The sequence below is a fragment of the Pollicipes pollicipes genome, unplaced genomic scaffold, assembly GCF_011947565.3.
Source record: "Pollicipes pollicipes isolate AB1234 unplaced genomic scaffold, Ppol_2.1 Scaffold_7262;HRSCAF=8765_pilon_pilon_pilon, whole genome shotgun sequence".
Lineage (NCBI taxonomy): Eukaryota > Metazoa > Arthropoda > Thecostraca > Pollicipedomorpha > Pollicipedidae > Pollicipes > Pollicipes pollicipes.
Window position 1 is genome coordinate 18,487,031 of NW_023597055.1, and position 16,660 is coordinate 18,503,690.

The 16,660-nt window shown below is 54.7% G+C and overlaps 1 protein-coding gene across 4 annotated transcripts in view; it reads right to left on the bottom strand.

Moving 5' to 3' along the window:
• Positions 1 to 14,289, bottom strand: part of Myo10A (unconventional myosin 10A) — a 200,843-nt gene extending 186,554 nt beyond the window's left edge. For all 4 annotated transcript variants that reach the window (XM_037238515.1, XM_037238516.1, XM_037238517.1 and 1 more), the window contains exons 1-2: positions 14,153 to 14,289; positions 3,742 to 3,826 (exon numbers count right to left, since the gene is read on the bottom strand). In XM_037238515.1, coding sequence (XP_037094410.1) covers positions 3,742 to 3,756 — 15 coding nt within the window. In that variant the 5' untranslated portion in view covers positions 3,757 to 3,826; positions 14,153 to 14,289. The remainder of the gene's footprint in view (positions 1 to 3,741; positions 3,827 to 14,152) is intronic.
• Positions 14,290 to 16,660: the final 2,371 nt, after the last annotated feature.

A 16,660-nucleotide genomic window follows, 5' to 3' on the forward strand; every position in this document is an offset into this window, starting at 1 on the left:
TGTTGGGGACATCCGTCTTGCCAACGCGCTACGTTCCCAGTGGTTCTAGAGGGTAGATCAGAGAAAAAGGGCATTCAAGCTTGCTCCTATCCGCTCCCTATTCTGGTCGCCGACGTCTCGGTCGACTTCCGCTCCGATTGTGCCCCTACCAGCGGGGACCGTGACCCCCCCCCCCCCCCGCCTGCCCCGCGACCTTCCGCGCGCGGGTGGCTGCCACGGTCGGGCGCCCAACCGGGATCATCCGCAGCACGGGAGGGGACGCTGGGGTGGCACGGGTCTGGTGCGGCCCGCTGGTGATGGTACCGGCCGCTGGTGGTGGTGCCGGCCGCTGGTGGAGGTGCGAGCCGGTGGTGGTGGTGCCGGCCGCTGGTGGTGGCGCGAGCCGGTGGTGGTGGTGCCGGCCGCTGGTGGTGGTGCAGGCCCGCTGGTGATGATGCAGGCCGCTGGTGGTGGTGCAGGCCGCTGGTGATGGTGCAGGCCGCTGGTGGTGGTGCCGGCCGCTGGTGGTGGTGCAGGCCGCTGGTGATGGTGCAGGCCGCTGGTGGTGGTGCCGGCCGCTGGTGGTGGTGCCGGACCGCTGGTGGTGGTGCGGCCCGCTGGTGGTGGTGCCGGCCGCTTGTGGTGGTCCGAGCCGGTGGTGGTGGTGTGGACCGGCGGTGATGGTGCTGTCTGCTGGTGGCGGTGCGGACCGGTGATTTGGCCAGGGACAAGAAGAGCGCATAAAACTTTCGTCAAGAGATAAAAGGTGAGTATCCTTCTGCATTGTAGCATCCTGGGATGCTTTCCGGCCTGAGATGAGCTTCTCCGACCTCCAGTCTTGAACAATTATGCACTCGACGCCGGCTCTGGGCCACGGACACGGACATGAGCGAATGCAGCTTTAAAATGGACATGACATGATCACGAGTCTGTCATTTCGCAAATCACTGGAGCGAAAAGTTCTTACGCCTTTTCAGCAAATAGTAAAGACAGCATTGCTGGTAAGGCATGTGATGGAACCTCACAGAAAGCAAATATGAATTTAAGAGCGTGTTCATGGTAGGCATATCCTTAACCATAAACTCAAACCTTGTTTATAAAAGCGTAACAAACCACAGAAGTGAATAATGGCTGAAGCGACGATGACAAATTGGCAGTGGTCATTTATCATCTATTGGAATGGCATCGGCGCTTGGCATTCGGCCAATAAACCGAGTCATCCTCGTGCCATAACCATCAGCCCTCGTCTACTGTATAGGAGATGCTGCTGCTGGTCTCATTTGTCCAGGAAGTCATGCGCCATATAAATCGTCTTTGGAAAATGGGCAAAGCATAAGTTGAAAAGAACACCGTTGGATGAATGCCTAACTGCTGGTGGGTTTTTGGTAACACCCGTTACTGCACTCAGTCATGATGAACAGGAGCCTAACGGTTCGGTCGCATTGTCCCGGTGCGAGCAGATTGTGTTTTGCATAAGCCTTTACCTACAACGTGTGAGGTTCTCAAATCTTGAGGGGCTCGCATGCATGTCCTGCAGCACAGCTTACGCCTGTGCAATACAGTTTCAACACTTAGGAACTGCGAGATTCATCCATTTCTGTCAAGCAAAGCGCTCATTCCCGACACGATATACTTGCCGCCATGCGCGCATCCCACCGCCTGCTTCTGCAGGTTTTGCAACACCGCCACTCGCTTGTGTGCGCAGAAACACTGCCGTTGGCCAGGGAAAACGATCTGACTGTCCACAGCCGCTGTCCTTCCCGTCTGACCGACGTACCTCGACCCCATTTTACTGCCGGCTAACGGCGGCTCGCGAGGAGAAACTGCCACTGACGCACTCGCCTGACTACCAATGCCTCCGACCGGGCCGCGCCATCTCCGCACCGCAGGTGCGCCAGCCCAAGAAGCACGTGCGCGCGCAAAGGCGCGTCCAGGAGGTGGATCCGGGGAGGTTTGAGGGCGTCGCTAGTGACGAAGTGATACTGCCGCCTCGTAGGTGTTTAGGAGTGGCGCAGTCCAACGACCGAACTTATTACGTGTTGGATCTGTTGAAAACGGCTTGCATGTTCTCGCGATGCCTACACGCGCCGTTGACAGGTACATGAATGAATGGCTGGTCTCCCGGATTTCCAAAATGGCATGGTCTGCTTCGCGCGCCACCCGTTCTGGGCAGCGCATCTGAGATCACGGCCGCAGAGACGAGCCGAGAAGCAGCGCTGCAGCAAGTAGAAAGCGAGGCTGGGAGGTGGCGGCGGAGGCGAGGGGGCAACAGTCATACCTAGTAAACTGTAACATTATGTAACAACAAGACAGTGTACGAGAAGGAGCTGGCTTAAAATGGCGTTTTGGATGTACGTAATCCCCTCCCAGTGTCTGTCGCCAGAACCGAGTTATTTGTCAAGCTTTAAAAGTTTTGCCTAAGTCTTTTCTTGTACGTGGGGTACTTAAGTGGGTGACGTCACGTGCCGAATAATTTACAACCCTGGGATGACACCAACCCAACTTGAGGATGATAATAGATCAGTGTCGTCGGGGAACGTCCAATGCCTGCCTGGGTCGTAACATCTCACTGCTGATTCCCGTGAACTCTACAACTGCACGATTTCGGAGGGAGTCTTTTACCAGGCGTGCTTCTAGGTGTCTATGGTGTCTAGGTGGCATGGTGTCTAGGTGTCTAGGTGTCATGATTTCAGACTCTCTTGACATAGGACACATTGTGAGATGGGAGATTTTATGCTGTAAGTAAGCGGCTTCCATTATACCAAAAGGTACTGTTTAAGCGACCTAGTCAAGAAAGCATTGGTTTTATCGGCTACCTTGATGATTGCTAGAAAAGACATCTCGACTCACTGCCGGAAAAGCAGGATGATGATGATGATTTGGGTTTTGGGACACACCGACTACGATGGTCATATGGCGCCCATGCAAAGCAGGATCTCAGAGCGTGTCTTGCTCACGTCAAGTATGATAGATCCAATGTTGAGTACTCAACGCCGGTGGGCAGCATGCGAAATGCTCGCAGATCCGGCCAACCCTGGAGAGGCCGGGCACCAGCACGGTCGGCACGCGGGCCAGCACCGGCTCCAAGAACACTGACCCTTAGGCCTTGCATGTGCAAGCTGTCACAGTCTTGAGAATGAATGAAACCGCAGCGGAGAATTGCGAATTACGCCACTGCACTGTGGCGCTCATCTTTCGCAAGGCATTGGCTATGGTTGGTAATTAGTCACAACATGAAATACGTCGTTTGCCGGCTAACGTAAGCGCATCAGGCCTCTCCTCCAACAGCTGACATCTGCCGCCGTTGTTAGTGAGCTCATCACGGTATGACGTCATCACGTGATACCTTTCAACTAAATTACGCCACGTAATGGCACCAGCAGTCAGCTGAATGAAATCATGCCAGGATGAGAACGAAGGACGCTCCATAAGTGACACGATGGTCCAATGCAGTCATGTACCGAATCTGCAACAGTCTTGGGTCGAACAAAACCTGCCAGTCGGTGAAATCTCGCTCGTCCTTTCCTACCACAGCCGGCCCAGCGATGTCCGCGGTCGGTTCAGTTCAGAGAGCAGCAGCGTTGCCTCACAAAACCGTGATTTTTAAGTTTAGAGAATGAAACAGCAAGTGCGCTTTATTCAACACCGCCCATGTACCGCCCAACGTTAGATCGCACTTATGACGGGGAGGAGGGCCGTCCACCTCCGACCCCGCCCCGCTTCTGCTCTCGCAGCCACACTGCCACCGCATGGCAAACTCACCTTATCGTACTCCATGTCTGCGCTGATGACGTCACTAAGTTTGCTGACGTCACTAGGCACTGCCGACGTCACTAACTGCTCGCATCTGGAACACCAACAAAAACTGTCATTACTTTTGACGGTCGGTAGCTGCGGCCCAGGCATCCAACGCAGCGCCGCCTCCGTTTCCGTTCCTTGTTGGCCGTTGAAAAGGAGAGGCGGCCATCGATGGCGGCGGTTCCCGCTGCTTAACTGGTGATAAATCACGGCCCCGGTGTGGTGGGTCATAGGTCGGGTTTTCACCTCCTCAAACCCGCCCGCCACTCGTCCGGACATATTGGCGTGAGAAGCATTAGAAGCACACGCGCAGTGCCTCCGAAGCAGTGACTGGAGATCACTTTAGGCCTTGCACTCCTGTTCAGAAGTCTGACGCGGAAGCGATATCCGCGGGGTTTGGTAAGATGTCATTAAAACATCGAAGCATGGAAGAATGAAGTGCACATGATAAACAGACAGCTTTGTCATTTCCCTCACCGACGGTTGTCGAATTCAAGTATCGGAACTGCACTCAAATGAGCACTAAGCAAGGTACTTGACTAATCAAGCAAGGCAACTGGTGTTCAGTCAAAAGTAGATGGCCCATGAAAGGGCTTCAATCTTCCAAGTCCTTGGACACATCCGACCACCATTTTGTTTTTAGCTTTCCACTCATTTGCGCCAAATTATTACTTAACGGCACACACAGTAGCTATAATGCGCTTTTTATATCAGCGTCTCAAGCGCATCGCAGTAGGCGTGCCGCATTTAGACACGAAATGAACCCGGAAATTTATTACTTTCGTTGACATGGCCATAGAGGTGAAGCTGACATGGTCATAGTGGGTTATTGGGACTTTACCACGCACTAAGCTGCTGAGGCCATATGACATCGCGTTCCTCTCATCCCTGGACGGTATGGTATGTGCCGCGGAAATTGAACCCGCACCTTTGGTTTTCTGGACGAGCCGCGTAAACACTAGGCTATCGGTACGCGATCATGGCGGTTACAGCGATATTGGCTCAACGTACGACCACATCCTAGCAAAGATAAGACGATTAGGTCTGGGGGATAAAGTGCGTGTAAGCGGGTGGTGCGGAGGTTAGCACGTCATCCTGTTTGAGCCAGCACCAGGTTAATAACAAGTCATAAGCGCATGCCGCGTTTCACGCCAAGGGCTTATCTCGCAATTTAAGACATGCACACTGCACACGACTTACACGCTATTTTCGTACCATCAGACTCACGCATATTTAGATTCATCCAGCCAGCTGGAGAGGCTTCGAGGCGCGCAGGTCTGGCGGTGGGGAGGTTAATACATAAGCCTCTGGTGGCTGTCAAACTGCGGCTCTGATGCATGTCCGTCCAGGAGCGGCATGCGCGACTTTGTCCGCTCGGGGACCCCTATTCAGGGAATCACGAGCGCTCGGGTAGGACTCCCGCCAGGGGCACTTGAGCCCATTCATTGCGCCTGCAGCTTACCCGGGATAAGATCGGTATTCTAGAATGCATGATGAAGCGTTGACTAGGAAACAAGGTCGTATGCTCACTTCGACGAGTGTTGTGTTTTGAATCTCTCCAATACGCCATGACATACCACTGCTGCAGGGTCAGACATAGAGGCTACCCACGGAGAAAAAGACGGTAACTTCACATGCTAAAACGTTTTTTATCGTGCCCTTACGCCGGAAAAGCGCCTGGCGCCATTTACAACACCCTCTTATTCATTTTCAACTCAAAATGTACCCCGAAGAAGCTCCCAGCGCTAGCACCCGCCGTCCGACGGCCGGGCGGCCGACAGCGGCGCGGCCGGTATTTCCTCGCGCCTTCCCAGCGGCGGCGCGACAATGCCATTCACCGGGCGTCGTGCCGCCGTCGTGCTGATTTCCGCTGACGGACCCGCCGGCCGCCTGCGAACCTGGGCCGGCGCGCTCGCACGCTACAGAAAGACGCCGCCGCGGCGCTCTCAGTCCGGCGGCGCCGCGGACCGCGCCGCCACCCGGGGCTGGCGGCGCGGCCAGTGCGGCCGCCTGTGAAAGTCCGCTGCACTGACACGATCGGCACGAGTCATGGTGGCCAGCTTCCCTCGGCTTTGTGACCGCACGCCGCCGTCGTGGGTGGCGTTGCCCCCCAGTGGAGCTTTGGGAGCAGGAGCGGCAGGTCACGGCCGTCGGCGTTTTGTGAAAGCTCAGCACGAGCGGCGCGGTTGTCCATTGGAAGACTCCATGTACGAGCGGGTTTCGGTCCTTGAGTTTTGGAACAATACTGCACCCGTGATCTCCAGACCCTTGCAACCCTCGCCAATGCAAAATGGATCTGCTGCTAGCACGTGTGGGCAGGCCAGGTCACATCAGTGGCGTGGTCAAGGGAGACGCTTTTGGGACCACGGCCCTCTACCCCTCAGGTGGAGGGGTCGTCGCACTGAAGTCGTCGCACCTCCTGGTGCGACGACCCCAGTATTTTGGCAGTCTAAGGCACCCGTAAGGCACCTTTAACGATAACAGACGAGGCCCGCGCCATCAAAATTGGCTCTCGAGTATGCAAAGTCTCCAGAATGAATAGTGCCCAAGCGACGATTACAGGGCCCCTTTGGATGTAGAGGCTCCTCTTCGCCAATTGGCACTTCTCCCGGGCGGAGACCTGGCTACGTCTCTGGATCTCCGACGCTTGCGGGCTGCAATACCGCTCGACAACGAACCTCGACAAGTGTTAAGGTGCAAAACACGAGTCGGCAAAACAAACATCGCCGTGGCTCTCGGTCCAGACAGCAAGCCGCGCGCCCTCCTGTTCACCAGTTCATTTCACATCCCCCTCCCCCCCCCCCCCCCCCCAGTGAAGCCAATTTGTCTGCCGGCCACCGAAGCTGCCCGCACCAGCACCCCCGCCGCGGCCGTCCTCCGCGCGCGGCCAGCCGCCGAACCTGTTTGCGGGCCGAACTGCGATTGGGGCGCACGCGTCTATCTGCCGCCGTCCGCAGGGTCGCTTCCGCCGCCGATCGCCGGCGCGACAACGCCCTTACGGCCGGGCGTAGTTGGCCGGCTCTGGCGGGAAGTGGGTCAGCGCACGAGGCGGCCGGCGCCGGCCGCGGGCCAGCCGAACCGGTGGCGCTCGAAGACCGGCCGGGGGCCGTCGCATTCCGCTCGCGCCGCCACCGACCCGACCTGACACACCGGCCCGGGCCGCGCCGGTCCCCGGCCGGCTGGAGCGGGCTCACCGCGGAGCGGAGTCCGGGGACGCGCCGAGCGAGAAGTGCCGGGTGACCGTCTGGCTCCCGGGGCAGGTGGGGGGGGGGGGGGGGCGGCGGTGACGCCGCGGCTCACCAGACAAGAACCAGCGCGTCTCTGCCGGCGCCGGGCGGCCATGCGTGCGAGGCTAGACTTCCGGCAGACAGACTGACCAGACTGCCAGACTGTAGGCCAGTCACAGACCACGGACGTGTGGTCGCGTCGGATAGTCGGAGGACCGACCGCGGAAGACCGTATCGTTACCCTGTCATTCACCAGGGATGCTACATGACCAGTGGATGCTTTTCAACTAGTAACAGACACACTGACACTCTGAGAGGAAACCGGGGCCCTTCGCCCTGGTGAGTGGCCTGTGACATTGTGAACGCAATGAGTGACATAATGAAAGTGGTCAACTTGCTCTCGCTCTCAACCGTCATCACCAACTCCACAGAACAGTCACTGTGTGACGCATATCCTGGTCAGACAGTTTCTCAATAGCGCCCCGACAGCGTTGCTAGTCGAAACGTCTTCCTTAGTTCCGCCGCTCTCCAATCCTGGAGGCCCAGCAACCTATTCAACACACTGTTGTTTGCTGTTGGATGCGCCCGCGCGTAGGCCAGGCGTGACGCAGAGGCCGTCGCGTGACCGGGTGACGTCAGCGCGGCGTCTGCTGTGCGGGGCAGCCGGCGGGATGAGGGCGAGACCCGCACGTCGCGGCGGCGTGTGTCATGACAGAGCCAACCCAGGCGACCGCCGCAGGCCCTCGAGAAGAGCTCACTGGGGTCGCAGGTGCTTGTCAATTCACCAGATCAGCGCTGATGGAGAGCGCTGGAGGGGCTCGGTGTGGTAAATATACTTGTGCTTGATTCTGCTTCGGCAGAGTCGATTCTAGCGTTGATTCGCAGCGCGTGGCATTGATTCTGACTTAAGACTCTTAGCAACACGGCACACCTTTGTGTCCTCTCCGATTCCAATCCGAGGAGGAATCCCTTAACGCCAGAACCAATTTCGTCGTAGTTGATATCGGTGACAACAGTTTTGGAGATAACCGGTTACATTAGCTTTCTATATGCCTGCGTATGACATTCGTTCGATGACAAGGCAAATAATGCATGTTCATATATATATATATATATATATATATATATATATATATATATATATGCTCTCAGAGGAACCAGTGTGCTCTCCAACGGCTCTCCACTGTTAATTCCATCAAAAGCGGCAACGAACGAACCAACGTATGGTGCCACACCGTCTCCACACCGCATGTTGGGTGCAACGTTACATCAATTAGCTTATATAGCTTTTGTCGTGTCTGACACTAACATTTCATGAACGTTTCATGCATACTCAACACACATAACGGCACACAGGTCTCTTACTGGGTCATGACCACTTGAACGTAATGGGTAGGGTCCATGCAGATGCAGCATTGGACTTGAGACGGCCATTTGTGGGCGATGAATGAGAATAATAATCATAGGGTGTCTCCCAGCAAAGCAGATAAGTGATACGTGGCCGAGATGAAATATTGTTTTGTTGCATGCACTTACTGGTTGCGAGAATCACCGCAGCTCTTAATGACGATTATGCAATAACTGAGAGCTCACTGTGCATGAAGTGACAACCCTGAGCAATACTTGCCTCACAATTCAGGTAGCAAAAGGGGTCATATACGCTACGCATATCTGCATGTGAAAAAAGCTATGTGATCTATGTGAAGCTATGTGATCTGCATGTGAAGCTATGTGATCAGGAACCGAAATACGCAGACGAGCAACATGCTTATCTAAGCTAAAAAATCAGGCTGCAAAGTACTTTCAACAGGGATGTTCATCAAAGCGAAAGCATTGCTCGCTTTGCATGCTCCTCACTACAGTAACTCCACCTCACGGAGGTACCGCAAGACACTCTTCAACAGTTCACATGCACTCTACGATAGCGCGGCGGGCCGTTCTGTCAGCTGTGTCGTGCTCCCAAAGGCACCGCCCATGCGTGCTCGACCTACACCCTGCCAGCGGGCTCACCGCAGATTGGACATGGTTCAGCTCCCCTCCAAGGGACATGGTTCAACTCTCTCCCAAGGTTAACTCATACACCTCGCCGCACTCCTGAGCCCCGCAAACTACGAGTGTCATGGATGCCTCAGCGCGTTCTGCTGCTGGTCAGCTGGGCGGGGGGGGGGGGAGGGGAGGAGGGATGAGTGCGAGACACTCGCCGCTGGTCCCGCACTCCCATTAGACAGTGGCATTGCACTGCCTGGACATAAACGCACGGTAGCAGGAGAAGCCAAGTGCTCCCTGAAAGCTTTGGCAGTGCGCGATGACGAAGCGAGCTTTTGTTTTCAGTGCGCAATATGCCAGCGCGTTTACAAGCCAGGCATGGATTTCATGATGCAAAAGCACTGTGCTTCTCGCATCGCCAAAAGTTTTCGGCCCGCCTACTTCTCACTGGTGCTCGCGTAACTACAAGGGGCTTTACTTAAGACTTTAAGCCTTCCATTTCGGCCGCCTGATAAGCGAAGGTCACAAGTTGGGAATTCAGACACCACACCCAATGGAATGGAGCTCAGCTCGCTGGTTTCCACCCACCCCCTCCCCACCTCCACCCCACCCCCTCCGACCACGTGCCTCCCCCTCCCCCGTATCTCCTGCACCATTATGTGGCGAGGCACCACAGCGGCGCCGCCGGCGACAACAGCCGGTGCGGTGTCGCCCCGCGCTCCGGCCCACCAGTCACGCCCGCCCCCTCGCCACGCCCCCCCCCCCCTCCCCCTCCGCCCGCTCGACGACACCGACAGCGCCGCCGGCGGCTGGCGCCGACGCGCCCTCCGCGCCCGGCGCGCTGTCGTGGGCACCCCGGCTGGGAAGCCGGCAGCCCAGATCGGCCGCAGCTCGTCGCGACGCTCTGTCGTAACGCGGCCGGCGAACGGCTTGCCGACTCGCGGGTTCGACGGCGGCAGGCGGCGGTAGGTGCCGTAACGCGAGAGTAACGCCCGAGCGGTGTCGGGCTCTCAGCGACGTGGGGGGGGGGGGGGGGTTGCGGTGCTTCGTGGGATTGACTTTCTTCTCGTCACACTGGGCTTCATGCGCTCAAGGTGTGATGTTAAAGCTCATTCCAAGCTGAGATTGTGAGTGGCATTGCGCATAGTGTGCTCCATAATCTCGCCGACAAATATTCCAGTTGTATCGCTCCGTGTTGTTGACACATACACCCAGTCCTCTCATCTTTCACGGATCCTCGCCCTCAAAGCCGCACTAATCGTTCTCAAGGAGAGTAATGGCATTCAAGGAGAAGACAGTTGCATCAGGAATAAAACAACATAAGATTCTTTTCATTGAGAACGCACGTTATCACCGCTGATTTTAGGCGTTCATTGAATGCCAAATTTGTTTCAGCTCTCAAACTATGACCTATTAATCCCTAACTTGTTCAGTTTGGTCTCCGTAGTTCTTCAGCTTATTGGACGGCATCGCTTGCAATAAACAAGTCTTTTGTTCAGTCACGCAATTCTGGGTTGAAGGACGGATGCTATTTTTAAGTCTTTAAGACTAGGCGTGATGAATTTTAGAGTGAAACTTAAGCCGATCACGCAGGATTATTAAAAATGGTGTGTCACGAAAGCTATACCGTCTGTTGTAATGCCAGATGACACTTCCTTAGAGACCGGTGTAAATCTGAATCAAAGTGGGAGATCTTAACTGATGAGAAAATGTAAGGCAAGTACTGAGGTATATTTTTATGACATTTTAACGATTTTTCCAAGATCACAGAACGCGATATGCATCCCTCTGGCCACACCTCTGCGTTAAAGACGTCCAATAATCTGCCAACTGCACCAAAAACATGAGTGAATGCTATGGTAGAACAGGTGAGACGACTGGTACACATCCTCTCCACAAGTTCAGCAGAATTTTATTATTTTGCCACTGACAGCTGCTCGGCCTGGCAGTGTTGCCAGAGCAGCTTTGTTTAGTGCCATTCGCCCATAACCACGGGAAAGTCAGCGGCTCTGCGAAGATGATGATTTCGTTGACGCGCCTTTTCTCTCCCTTTCCCTTCCTCTCTCGCTCCCTTCCTCTCTCCCCTCCCCCCCCCTCTCTCTCTCTCGCTCTCTCTCTCTCTCTCCATATCTTGAGGGGCGGCAATGCCGTCACCTGCTGGTGACGTCACCACCTGCAATGCCGTCACCACCGGCCTGCTGCCCGGTGCCGTTGCATTGCAGGCCGATGAAAACAAAATCACAAGCCTTCACGAGTCCGCTGACGGGCATGACTTTTGAACGAAGTTCATCGAGTCTTAACAAGAGGATTACTGTCAGCAGGAACATGGTATGACAGTAGCCGTGGAGTGCGAGTACCGCGCTAAGAATGAGTCTCTGAAATATTCTAAGGCATTACGGGAAGGGTCCCCTGACGTTTTGCATCGTAAGTGGACGCAAGTACCTGCCCCAGGTTTGGTTGCGCGGAGCTGGTTATGTTGTAGGTGACCGACGGGCATTAAACGCGGTCCGGGTTAGTGTTCTGCCCAGCAACGAAGTCTCCCCGAGTCCTGATGGATCCGGCCGCGGCTCTTGGACGATCGCCCTCAGCTCCGGGCAGAGCCCGGGCCGTATCTCGCCAAACATCCGCCTTCAGTCTGTCTCGGTGATGCGATGTTACTAGGCTGTCTTCTCGTCAGGGCTGGCAGCTGGGCCTGTCCCACCCAACGGCGATGATTCAGGCAAATTGTCAGCACTGATTTCAAGACGTGGCATAAACCACTCTGGCTTATCTTGAACACATCACAAGCTCATACCTCTGCGGTACTTGAAGCAGAGAAATGGGGAACGTCCAAACTAGCAAATGAAGCACGCTCAAATATTTCGCCATAACGTCGCCGCAGCTGGATGTTAAGCAGTAGCGGCGGTGCAATAGTGGCGCATGCGCGGCGATCCCGGAGCCTCAATCGTACCAAGCAATGTTCTTCTGTGTTAAATACTCAGAAGGCGGGCAACGGTGCCAGCGCCCGTAAAACATCGCTGGCTCGGTGTCCGCAGGTGCCCGTTATCCCAAACCATGCTGGTGGTCACACGGCGACGGAACCAGTTCTTACACGATATATTTATTTTTTTGGTTTGGACTACCTGCTGCCGAAAACGAGTCAGGGGTTGAAGTAAAACCAAAGAATAAGTTGGTCGGCCCATTCTTTCAGGATCTCGGTGTGTGTCAGAAGCGATCTCATATCCCGGCACATTCTGGTAGCCAAAGTTCCGTAATGCTATGCCTGCGTATTATGCGGAAATACCTTATTGAGCTTCAGAAATATGACAGAGGTGGTCTGGAGAACGAATGCGGAGTTAGCCAGGCTCTGCAAATGAACTACCATCACAAACCTCATGGGAACCAACGGGCATAGAACAATTTCATGGCTCCCCTTGTGAGCATGGAAATACCAGACAGCTTCACAGCAGAAAAAGACGCGGGCGCTCCAACGCAATGCTATTTTTGTGTTACCCAAACCAGCCGGAATATTTTTAAAAATGAACACGTGGTGGTTAGCCATCTAGTTACTTTTCGGTCTGGATTGCTTAACCCGCACGAGGAAGTCATTCCACAGAAAAGTCATTCAAGAGCAACGACAGGGAAGATATTTCACGCACAGATACACGACATAAGTCGTGCCGCCGTTTCCGTGGGAACCGTTCTGTGGGGTGGGAGTGTGCGAGTCAAGCCCCGGACGGTTATGATTGTGTCTCAGCCCAGTATCTATGAACTATAGAGCCAGCTGTTTTCCTAATCTAAAAGCCTTATGAAGGTGACTCCAAAGTGAGGCGTACCCGCCAAGGCTAACAAACGCCCGATCAATTCTCACATGCATTTCACACAAGCGCTACGTTTGGTCTCGACAAGCAAACAGATCGACGAGAGGCTGGCAAACCATGAGTGATTTCCAAATTATATAAACATGGTGCGCGCCGTCCCGCAAGGAGGCCTCTCTAGTCTTCACAGGAGTTATGTTCGTTATTCGCTGCGACAACGTCTCTTGTCATCACCGACCATGGCATACATTTCCACTTAGCCATGCGTCATGAGCATTCGCCTGGTCCCACACATGGGATAAAACCGTTACTCGAGGAAAGAAGTCACCGACGCCAGCGAAGAAGCTTTAGTGTTTCCCTGAATCAGCTGCTTCCAAGCGGTCTTGCACTGGTGGGAACCAACCGCAGTATGACAACCCAAATCCGGCTCTGCAGCAAGTCTGATGCTCTTCGCCAGCAGCCCGCCTTTAAAAGTTCGACCAATCGCCACACATCGCTGTGGCACCCACGAGCAAAAGAACCTTCTCAATGGTGAGAAGGCCTAGCCTGTTGTTGGATTCTTTCCATGATCACCGCACGATAAATGCTAAACTTTGTCAAGCAACGGGATACCCGTGGACCCTGACACCCCGTGATGCCGACCTCTATCGCATCCAAGGAAGAGGGAGCGTTCAAAAGGCTGGGGTGGTCAAACCCCTTTTCGAAGAAGATTATGTCCACGCATCGCCACGAAGCGAACGCTATCTTTCACGACGAATGAGGGGTCACGCCCCTCCCCCACATGCCCCTCCCTCTCCCAACAGCTGTACCACCCCGTGACAGCGCGCAGGCATATTCCAGACGCCCTCTCCGCTCCTCCCCCATCTGAAGAAGCTAGCCTTGCGTTTCGAGCGGCATGACTCACGGCATGAAGAGCGTGGCTCGGCTGACTCCAGCCCGCATCATTACCGCCCCAAGGGCGCGACTCGGGCGCGCCAGGCTCCGAACGTCAGGCAGCTAATGCACCGGCGAGGTGAGACCACAGCGCCTGAGAACGACGTGTTTTTGAGCTCGTTATGCTGGGGCGCCAAGGCAGCCATATTGTATGAGCAGTCGGCTGCACAAAACACTCGCCAGCCATCTTTCTCGGGCGCTGAGTAGAAGTAAAAACCAGCCGCGCCGCAAAAGCCGCCGCGCCGAGGACAGCAGGGCACCGTAGTGGTCCCGCGTGGCTGGACCGCACCGCCGGGCGGGGTACCCTCTACAGCCCTTTCGCCGGCGCCCGCCACGGCCGGCACCAAGGTTATTAAATGCGGCGCGCGCGGTCGCCGGCCCGGCGGGAGCGATGACCCAGCGGGGTGCGGCGACTAGACGAGCTTCCCTTACCGTCGACGCTCCAGCCGGTGCTCCGCGGCGAACTCGCGGCGCGCCGCCGCCTCGCCTCGCCTCGCCACACGACTCGCCGCGTCGCACTGCGCCGCGATCCGAGGCCGGCTGTCACCGCGAGCGCTCCACGTCTGCTGCCCGAGACGCCGCCGACTGCCGGGCGGCGGCGGCCGGCGCCGCCGCCGCATACCTGGGGCCGGCCCGCGGGGTTCTCAAACTGGGCCGGCCGGCTGGCGGCGCGGCGGAGGTGGAGGCGGTGCTGGTAACGGCGGTGCAGGGCGTGTGTATCGCCCAAAGCGAGGGGAAGGGAGGGCGGCCAGCGCACGGTAGGCGCCTGTGCTCAGTGCCCAACAACGTTTGAGTCGTGCTGAGGCAGGACGTGACGCATCCCACAGCGACTCAATTTTAGGACCATCATGGAGCTGCTGATTATTTTATGATGAGGGAAAGATACCTAAGCGAAGGTTTCTGAAACTTGACAAAGAAAAATTAACACAGCTTTGACGCTCAAGGCAATTGGCCCATAGATGGCGGCTTTGCATTCTCTTTATAGCGTGTTATAAAGCATGCATACTCGCTTTATAGCTCATCCTTCCGTAAATGTAGAGAACTAAGTACGTAGACAGTCGCAGTATCTTTTGCGTGACTGGTTTCATATTCTTTTCTTGGTCAGGAGGCTAAACTTTGCCCTGTAATAACTGTACAACGGTTAGCCGTGGCCTGAAACCTTCTGGTTGGCGTGCGCGACCTTTCAAAGTATTCGGGTTCAGATTCAGATTTGCATTTGTCAAGTAACTCTAACCATGTGGACTTTTCAGCCGGCGCGTCAATAAAGATAGACGTTGAGGATAAATACCTAGGTAACACTCGACCGAAGCGCCAAATGCACACATGAACTTTTCAGTGGCGTCTAAACAGGATCGCACGTTTTCAAGTCTCCACCGGCCACTGGCACATGCGGACCAATATTTGCACGGTTCAGCACGGTGACCCCTCCGACGTACAGTCGGCGCCTGCCTGCTCCAGCTGGGGCTCGAAATCGTGCAACGCGGTCTGCGCTTCGGGCGCTGCACCCGTGTCGTTCGTGAGCTACTGTACCGATGGTTTTGCCGATGTACTCGGAGCTCCGGTCCTGATAGCTCGCTGGACTGCGCATACGGCGTGTCGCTCGGCTAATTCAGCCGCGTGCAGCGGGCCGAGCCTCTTGATAACATCTGAGATGTGATCGCGGCGTCTGCGACCTTTGACCGCTCGCGTACGGAGGTTGACGATCTTCCGCACGCCGGCGATCCGTGTCGCGCCATATGATCCCTGCGCGCTCATGCAGTGATGAACGATCGAGAAAATAAGCGTCTCCATAACGATTTTCATCTGACGGTTAACACATGGCAGACGTGTCTGGAAACGATAAGATTACCTGCACACTTGGAAGTCATGGTATCAATGCGTGCCTGGTAGCGTTGATCTTCACGCCATTTTGACAAAATCATCGGGCAAGGAAATCGAGAGCGGTCTCCATGAGAAAAATGCTTACGTCTATCAACTGAAGACATCGCACCTATCAATGTATGGATTTTGTGTCAAGTTTGCAGATATGTGTAATACGCTATCCCAATCCATGTGTTCTACTTCTTTTCGCCTGCTTTCCTAACGACCCCTCCTAGGAACCTGATATCATGACATTCATAAGAACCCGATATCATGGTTTTTCGGCGTTACGAGTTGGGAGCTCTTATTCTGACAATACGTGACTTACAGTATATCAGGAGGTAATACCTGATTCACATTAAAAGGCAAGCAATGGCTATACTGACAAAAATCGAGCTTTCAAGCTTCGCTCATCGCCAGCAGGGTTAAGCAAAAGTCAGCAGCATTGAGCAAGAGTCAGCAGGGTCAAGCAAAGGTCAAAAGCACTGAGCAAAAGTCAGCAGCGCTAAGCAAAGGTCAGCAAGGTAAAACAAAATACACCACGGCTAAGCAAAAGTCAATACGGTTGGGTAGAAGTCAGCAGGCTTGAGCAAAAAGCATTTGGAAACATTGAGTTTAGTTTACAAACATTTGGAAACCAAACATTTCCAATCATTTGCAAACTAAACGCGTGAATGCCGGCAATGTTTCGATGTGCGGACATTTACATTAACATGTATATCATAATAATAAATTATTCAAACTGCCCTATCCTATCACCTTACTACCGTGTGCATGGTGGAATGGTGAGCTCGAATCATGGGTTTTTTGGTATGCCCATGACATTTTCTGCACGTATCTTTATCATGCTCTTTATACGCGTATGTTGCTTTTTAAAGCTACCTTTCGCCTAACGTTGTTCACTGCGGACAGAAGCAGAACATAAACATAGAGTTTTGTTACTGCATCCAATGTTTGTCTAATTTTGTCGCTCAACCAGCACACAACCTGGCATCTTGAATAGCGATTATCGTCAGCATAAGAACTCCCAACCTTTCACGCATTCACCATTCATCAGTCATCATCATTCATCTTCATCAT